The sequence below is a fragment of the Chrysochloris asiatica genome, unplaced genomic scaffold (genome assembly GCF_000296735.1).
Source record: "Chrysochloris asiatica unplaced genomic scaffold, ChrAsi1.0 scaffold00300, whole genome shotgun sequence".
Lineage (NCBI taxonomy): Eukaryota > Metazoa > Chordata > Mammalia > Afrosoricida > Chrysochloridae > Chrysochloris > Chrysochloris asiatica.
Genome location: NW_006408818.1, coordinates 1,873,063 through 1,882,383, shown reverse-complemented (window position 1 = coordinate 1,882,383; position 9,321 = coordinate 1,873,063). Strand labels below are relative to the sequence as shown.

The 9,321-nt window shown below is 36.3% G+C and overlaps 1 protein-coding gene across 1 annotated transcript in view; it reads right to left on the bottom strand.

Annotated features, from left to right (window-relative positions):
* The window catches only part of CDH18 (cadherin 18, type 2), a 606,534-nt gene that overhangs the window by 142,059 nt on the left and 455,154 nt on the right, over positions 1–9,321 (bottom strand). The window contains exon 7 of the mRNA XM_006874771.1: positions 1,035–1,171. Within this exon, the coding sequence (XP_006874833.1) occupies positions 1,035–1,171 (137 nt within the window). The remainder of the gene's footprint in view (positions 1–1,034; positions 1,172–9,321) is intronic.

Below are 9,321 nucleotides of genomic sequence, written 5' to 3'. Positions count from 1 at the left end.
AATGTTTTCAAAGACTTCATTTTGCTCAGATCAACCATCAACACTCATGGAAGCAGCAGTCAAAAAATCAAACATTGTATTGCAGTAGGCAATTCTGCTGTACAAGACCTTTTTAAAGTGTTGAAGAACAAAGATGTCAGTTTGAGAACTAAGGTGTGCCTGACCCACACCATAGTATTTTCAATAATCTCATATGCATGTGAAAGTTGGTTAGTGTATTAGGAAGACAGTAGAAGAATTGATGCATTTGAGTTACGGTGTTGGAGGAGAATATTGAAAGTACCATGAAGTGACAAAAGAATAAACCAATCTGTGTTGGAAGAAGTACAGCCAGAGTGCTCCTTGGAAGCCAGGATGACCAGACTTTATCTCTTATAATTCAGACATATTGTTAGGAGGAACCAGTCACTCTAGAAGAATATCATGTTTTGTAAAGTGGAGGAATGGAGAAAAAAAATGAAGATCTCCAGGAGATGGATTAACACACTGGCAGCATCAATGTGCTGAACTATAGCAATGATTGTGAGGTTGGCCTAGGACTGCACAGCGTTTTCTTCTGCTGTGCATAGTGTCACTATGAGTCAGTATTGACTCGATGGCACCTAACATCAACAACAGTTGAAATCTGAAAAGTGGTGGGTGTCGTTTTAATAAATTCACCTAACACAAAGATTTTCACTTTTTCATTTAAACTATTGCATATAATGAAATACTCTTCCAACTCCTGAACACTTGGGTAAGGCATAGTTATATGACAAAATATGCTCACTATGTAGGCAGGTAGCCTAGTAGTCTTTGGCCTGTCACTAAGTGTTCTGTGGTGACAATTATCTACCAATATGCAGGAATTAAAATAAGGGAAATGTTACAATACCTGAAGATGGAATTAGAAAATGAGTAACTGTATATCTTATTCTGGGTTCACTATGCTAGACACTAGCAACAAAGTTTATAATAGTGACAGATTAAGGAAATTGCAGCTTAAGTTTTCATAAACAAGTGACTATTTTTTAATGCTACATAAAGTAATTTACCATTTTCGGAAGCAGAAACTGTGATGTTATACCATGGAGTTTCTTCTCTATCAAGACTATTTGTCGTTTTAATGGTACCAGTATTGGCATCAATGTTGAAAAATCTGTCATCTTCTGCTTTATAGTCGATGAAATATCTAGAGGGAAACAAAAAGTTAATTTTTTTTTTTTTTGTACTTCATGCTATAATGAAGAAAACACAAACAGGCTAAGGGAATGAAGCAAATACATTTTAAATTTTAAATGTGTATTTTTAATTTCTATTTTTGTCTCACACCAATCTTCCGTCAATTTTTATTTCTGTGTTGGTTTACATGTTTCTATGATACTCCAAGCTATTCTACCAGTATTTTCGAAATAAGCAGCATCACCCATGGTAGACAGGTTTCAGCTGAACTTTCAAACTAAGACAGACTTAGAAGAGGAGAAGCTGAGTACTTCAGAATTTTTAACCACTGAAACCTTATGACTTGCAACACTGCCCGATGGCATTAGAATTGTGAATGATTGTGTGATGCTGCTTATATTTAAAATACTGGCGGCATAGCTTGCAGCAGCATGGCAACATCAAGAACATCGTACATGAAGCATCAAAAGGCCATTAAGAAGACAAGAAAAAGGAAAAGACCAAAATGGATGTCAGAAGAGACGCTGACATTTGCTCTCCAGCATAGAAAAACTAAAGCAAATAAAAGAAATAAGGAGGTAAAAGAGCTGAATAGAAAATTTCAAAAGTCAGTTCAAGAAGACAAAGTCAAATTTTATAACAAAATGTTCAAAAACCTATAGACAGAAAACCAAAGGGAAGAACACACACAGTATATTTCAAGCTGAGGGAAGTGAAGAAAAAATTCAAGCCTTAACTTGCAATATTGATGGATTCTATGAGACAAGGGGAGTCCTGGTGTGGCACTATTGGTTAATGGCCTGGACTATAAGGTGGGTTTAAATCACAAGGTTGGTGGTTCCAACTCACCAGGTGCTCCTTGGAAACCCTATACATGGTCACTATGGGTAGGAACCGACTCAATAACGCTTAACAACAACAGCAACAAATGGACAAAATGGAGTCCTGGTATGGTGCTATAGGTTGATGCCTTGGACTGCAGAGTTGGTTTGAATGGCAAGGACAGCAGTTCAAGCTTACCAGTCGCTTTTCGGAAACCCCATACAGAGTTGCTATGGATCAGAACTGACTCAACGACACTTAACAACAAGAACAATGTGGGCAAAATATTGAGTGATGCAGAAAGCATCAAAAGAAGATAAAAGAAATATGCAGAGTCACTGTCCTGAAAGAAATGTTTGATGTACAACCATTTCAAGAGCTAGCACATGATCAAGAGCCAATGATAATGATGTCCAACATATATTAAAGTCTTTGGCAAATAACAAGGCAATGGGATTTGAGGGAATGAAAATTGAAATTTTAGAGCAAACTGATGCAGCACTGGAGGAACTCAAAGAATCTATCCCAAGAAATTTGGAAGACAACTACCTATCCAAGGAACTGGAAGAGATCCATGTTTGTGCCAATTCCAAAGAGAGGTGATCCAATGGAATGTGGAAACCATCAGACAATTTCATTAATATTGAATGCAAGTAATATCTTACAAAAGATAAAACAAAAATGGCATCAACCACATATTGATAGAGAACTTCAGGAGATGCAAATGGGATTCAGAATAAGATGTGGAATGAGGCATATCATTGTTGACATCTTGGCTAAAAGCAGAGAATTCCAGAAAGATGATTACTTGTGCTTTATTGACTAGCCAAAGGCATTCAACTGTATGGATCATAGTAGGCTTTCAATTCTGTGGCTCATGACAAGCTATGGGCAACACTGCATGAAATGAGTGTTCCAGAGCATGTAATTGCGCTCATAAGAAACCTGTACATAGATAAACAGGCAGTTGTTCAAAAGGAACAAGGGAACACCGAATGATTTAAAATTTGGAAAGGTATGTGCAAGGGTTGTATTCTTTCACCATACTTATTCAATCTGTATGCTGAGCAAACAATCTGAGAAGCTTGTTTATATGAAGAAAAGCATTTCATCAAGATTGAAGGAAGACTCTTCATTAACAACCTGTGATATGTAGATGATGCAACCTTGCTTGCTGAAAGCAAAGAGGACTTAAAATACTTTCTGATGAAGCTCAAAGACAACAGCTTTCAGTGTGGGTTGCACCTCAATGGAAAGAACACAAAGATCCTCACCACTGGACCAAAAGAGGAAAAATTGAAGTTGTCAACGACTTCATTTTGTCAGATCAACCATCAACACTCATTGAAAAAACAGTCTAAAAATCAAATTATGTATCGCATTAGGCAAATCTGTTGCAAATGACCTCTTTAAAGTGTTGAAAAGCAAAGATGTCAGTTTGAGGACTATGTGCGTGCGATCCAAGCTATGGTATTTTCAATAACTTCATAAGATGTGCATTTAGACAGGTAATAAGGAAGACTGTAGAATTGTTGCATTTGAGTTATGGTGTTGGAGGAGAATATTGAAAGTACCATGGAATGACATAAAACAAACAGATCTGTTTTGAAAGATGTGTTCCTGAATGCTTCTTGGAAGCCAGGAAGGCCAGACTTCATGTCTAAGAATCAGGACATATTATCAGTAGGGACCATCCACTGGAAAATGATATCATGTTTGGCAAAGTGGAGGGTGTGAGAAAAGTCCATCAAGACTCAAAATGAGATGGATCCACACAGTGATAGCAGTAATGAACTAAGGCACAGCAGGGGTTGTGAGGTTGGCACAGGATCAGATAGCATTTTGTTCTGTTGTGCATAGGGTCACTAGGAGTCATTACTAACTTGATGGCACCTATTAACAACAATGAGCAAAATATTGAATGATTCATAGGCATCGGAAGAAGATGGAAGGAATACACAGACTCACTGTAAGAAAAAGACATAGTTAATGTTCAGCCATTTCAATAGGTAGCATATGGTACAGAAGTAAATAGTACAAGGTGTACTGAAGGCATTTGCAAAGAACATTGCTATGGGAATTGATAGGATATAAATTTATATAGTTCAACAAAGCAATGTGACATTGAGGTACTCACTCATCTATGTCATGAAATTTGGAAGTCAGCTACCTGGCAAACTGGTCAGAAGAGATCCATATTTTTTGTCTACGCCAAAGAAAGGTGATCCAACAGAATGTGGAAATGATTGAATAATATTAATACCTCAGGGAAATAAATTTTTGCTAAAGATCATTCAAAGAATGGCTGCAACAATACATTGACAGGGACGTGACAGGGGTTGGATTCAAACAAGGATGTGGAATGTGGGATAACATGACTAACATCAGATGGATCTTGGCTGATAGCTGAGAATGTCAGAAAGATGTTTTTGCTTTATTTACTTTATAAAGGCTTTTGATAGATCATGAAAAGCTATGGACAACGCTGCAGAAAATCAGCATTTCAGGACACTCAATTGTAATAAGGAATGTGTACATAGAATGAAAGTGATTTGTATGAACACAACAAGCGGACATTGGATGTCTGAAAACAAGGAAAGATGTGTGCCAAGGTTATTTTCTTTCACCATACTTATTCAGTCTGAATGCTGAGCACATAATTCGATAAGCTGGATTATATGAAGTAAAATGTGGTATTATTGTTGGAAAAAGTCTGATTAGCCAAATGTAACATATAGATGACAGAACTTTGCTTGCTGAAAGCAAAGAAGACTTAAAATACTTATTGATGGAGATCAAAGACCAATGTCTTGGTTATGGGTTGCACCTCAATACAACTATGCCAATAAAAACATCAAGATAAATGAGAAAGATTGAAGTTGTCAAATATTTCATCAACACTCACAGAAGCAGCAGTCAAAAAATCAAAGGAGGTATTGCATTAGGCAAGACCTTTTTTTAAACTAATGAATGTAAGGTTGGCACAGAACCAGGTAGTGTTTCATTCTGTTGTGCATATTATAAATTGGTACCTACCCTGTGGCATGTAACAACAACAATAGGGCTACAAAGGTCCAATTAGTTGATGTGTGATCCTGTATGCTCTAGATACCTGAGTGTCATGGGCACCCAAGTGTCACTTCTCGGGGCTCTTTCTGACCACAGCTCAGCCCATTCCTTTCACCCATCAGGGCTATGAGTTGTTGCCAGACCCCAATATTCTGCTTCCTCTCTCATCTGAATGGCTACCAAGTTTTAAGAAACTGGCTATCATTGCCTCACTTCATCCCCTTATAGGCACTTGGGTCCTCCCATTTCCCAAAAGCCACCTTCCACGAGAATCCTAGCAGATTAGGGAGACCACGTCACCCCTCCCTTCTCAGGACTCAAAATACTTTATAATACAATTTCCTTTTCTATGTGCACATGGGATCCACAAGTCAGAGACCTCATTAGGGACCTCACCATTCATTATTGCCCAATGTGTGTCACTAATGCACACAATAGTTGGACAGAAAGTCTTCTACTATTGTCATAAATCTGAAATTCTGAATAACAAGACAGTCAATAAGTAAGGAGTAGGTGTATAGTGTGGCGCTGTGGGTTAATGTGCCAGACTACAAAGCCATTTGAACTGCAAGGTCAGTGGTTCAAGCTCACCAGTCGCTCCTTGCAAACCCTATACAGGGTCGCTATGGGTAGGCACTTAACAACAACAACAAGGTGTATATATCAGAAGGGCTGCCTCTTTGTTGACAAGATGCCTAGAGTTGTTTGATGGGGAAAGTTCAAGACACAGCACAATTCTGAAAACAGGATGAACAGATAGGAAAAAATGCTAACAGTATTTAGATTATCACAGATGATTGTACAAGCACTTGATTCTTGAAGGGACAATAAAAAGGCTGGAAGAAATAAATCATGGGATTTAATAACAACTATTCTCTGATTTTTCAGAAAACTAAGAGAAACAAACCTCCTTCAAACCAGTAAAAATGATATCCTATGTTCATTTCCTACGTGCAGAATGCAAGGATAAACTATAGGGAAATTTGTTTTTTAAAAAAATGTCCAGCATATGTGTAAACACATTATAGATTAGAAAGAGAATATGGTAGTGGTTTGGGTTTGGATTTTGAAAGCAAACATATCTAATATTATTAACAGCTTTATCTTGTATTAAATCTACAATCTTGATTAGTTTATGATCTCTATTTTATTTACATGCAATATTTAAATAAGACCTCAGCATATTTTTATTGTGAGAATGAAGTAAGGTAATACATGAAACTATTGGATGTCTGAGCACCAACAGACCTCAATGAATGATAATTATTTATCTTAGTGTTTCTAAAGAAAAGATTCTCTCTCGTCTCTTGGGAAGCAATTTCGATTAGGAAGTTCACAAATAGTAAGTACTGATTGTTTCCTTCTGTGACAGAGCTATAAACACATTATGTTCTCTCAGTCAAGTTTATTACTGACTGAATTAAAGTCTCCATCAAAATAACATGTACTTCAGCTTGCTTCTGAAAGATATCTCAAAAAAAAAATAATAATAATAATAATTTTTAACTCTTTACTCAATGCAGATGAGTCAAAGTTCATTTGGTTAATATATAAGAATGAAATTGTTTATTCTCCGCCTATAATAACATACGTATAGGGCTTTAGCATCATAATAAAAGCAGTGATAAACTGATCAACAAACATATTTCATATCCTTTTAATATTTTTCACAAAATTCAAACAACCCATAACAAACTTTCAACTTTTCTCTAAATATTATGGACGACATAAACCAATAAACACATATATAGGTTTGTTTGTTTTGTTTTGTTTTTTCCTTATTTGTTGTTGTTATGTGCCGTGGAGTCGGTTCCAATTCATAGCGACCCTGTACAGGGTTTCTGAGGCTGTAAATCTTTACGGGGGCAGAAAGCCTCATCTTTCTCTCGCGGAACAACTGGTACTTTCTAACTGCTGTCCCTGAGGTTTGCAGCCCGATTCATAACTACTACGCTACCAGAGCTCCTTATTTAAGCAAGTATTTTTTTTTATATATCTAGACAATTTTCATGTATTTCTAATTTTATCATTTTTAAGGAGTCCTTGTGTGGCGCTGTGGGTTAATGTGCCAGAATGCAAAGCCGTTTGAACTGCAAGGTCGGCGGTTCAAGCTCACCAGCTACTTCTTGGAAACCCTATACAGGGTCGCTATGGGTTAGAATCGAATCAATGGTACGTCACAACAACACCAATGTGGTACTGAGGAGTCCTGGTGTGGCACTGAGGGTTAATATATGAGACTGCAAAGCCATTTGAACTGGAAAGTTGGCAGTTCATATTTACCTGCTCCTCGGAAACCCTATACAGCATCACCATGGGTCAGAATCAGTTCGACAACACTTAACAACAATAACAACAACAACAATATGGCACTGAAGGATGAGCACTGGAGCACAAGGTCAGTTTGCACTACAAAGTTGACAGCTTAAATCCACCATCTGCTCTTTGGAAATCCTATACAGGGTCTCTATGAGTCAGAAGTGACATGAAGGCACTAAACAATGTCAAAAATAAAATATTTGTACAGGTTACAATAATTCAAGAAATAATTTTCTCTTTCTCACTTTTATTTTTTCTTTAGAGTAATTTTCTTTTGCATCAAGAGCTATGTTACCTATTTTTTAATTGATGAATACACATACAATTCTCAATAGTATTTTATGGAAATTACAGTTCTGGAAATAATTTAAAGATGTGATCCAAGACTGAAGTTGTCAAAGGTTTAATTTAATTTGGATTCACAATCAATGCCCACTGGAGTACCATTTATGAAATCAAATGTTTTATTCCATTGACAAATCTTTTGCAAATCATCTCTTTAAAGTATTTAAAAGCTAAGATGGCACTTTGAAAACCAAGGAATGCTTGATCCAAGCCATAGTCTTTTCAGTCATCTCATGTGCATGATACAGTTAGCTAAAAAAGCAAGGAAAACTGAGAAAAAATTGATGTCTTTGGATTATGAAGTTGACTCTGAATATTAAATATATCATGAACTGTCTAAAGAGCAAACACATCTGTGTTTGAAGGCATACAGATAGATTGTTCCTTAAAGGCAAAAATGGTAAGACTTTATTTGATATGATTTAATTATGCTATCAGAAGGAACAATCCTTAGAGAAGTAAATGTAAAGTAAAGGGTTAGCATTAAAGAGGATTTTTTTTTTTTTTTTTTTTTTGAATTAGCAAGCTGGATTGAAACAATGACTAGACCAATGAGTAGAAACAATGACCAGAAGGGGTTCAAACACAGAAATAACTGTGAGGATGGTGCATGACCAGGCAGTGTTTTCTTCTGTTGTACATACAGTCACTATGAATGGGAACTAACCCGAAGCCATATGACAACAACAATACAAATATCAATTCTTAAAGTTTAACTTTTTTAACTGAAGGCTGATTTAAAGAAAACAAAAAAATAAATAAATAAAATAAAAGAGGGAATCTTCATAGTGAATACATGAGATTTAATTGATTGAACATTAGAGATTGAAGACCAGAGGACTTGTGGGAAGACATCAAGAAGACCACACATGAAGAAAGAAAAAAGCCATTAAAAAGACAGGAGAGCAGAAATAAATGAGATAGAATACTGAAAAACTATAGAAAGAATCAAAAGGACAAGAAGCTGGTTCTTTGAAAGAAAAAATAAAATCTACAAACCACTGGCAAACCTAAAAAAGAAAAGAGGGAGAAGACACAAATAACACACATAAGAAACCACATGAGTGATGTCACAACAGAATCAATACAAATAAAAATGATAATAACAGACTATTATGAAGAGTTGTACTCCAACAAATTTGAAACTCTAGAAGAGATGGATACATTTTTAGAAAAGCACGACTTAACTAAACTTACACAGAGTGAAGTAGAAAACTTGAACAGACCTATAACAAAGGAAGAAATTGACTGGGTCATCAGAAAACTCCAAACCAAACAAATCCAGGTCCAGATAGCTTCAATGGTCATTTTTACCAAACATTCAGTGAAGAGCTGTCACCAATTCTGTGTTCAAATTATTCCAGAATATAAAAGAGGATGGTAAACTCCCTAATACATTCTATGAAGCAAGCATAAATAACCCTCATAACAAAACCAGGGAAGGACATCACTAAGAAAATTATAGACCAATATCCCTCATGAACTTAGATGCAAAAATTCTCAACACAATCCTGTTGTTGTTGTTGTTGTTAAGTGCCATTGAGTCGGGTCCGACCCATAGCGACCCTGTACAGGGTTTCCGAGGGTGTAAATCTTTACGGGAGT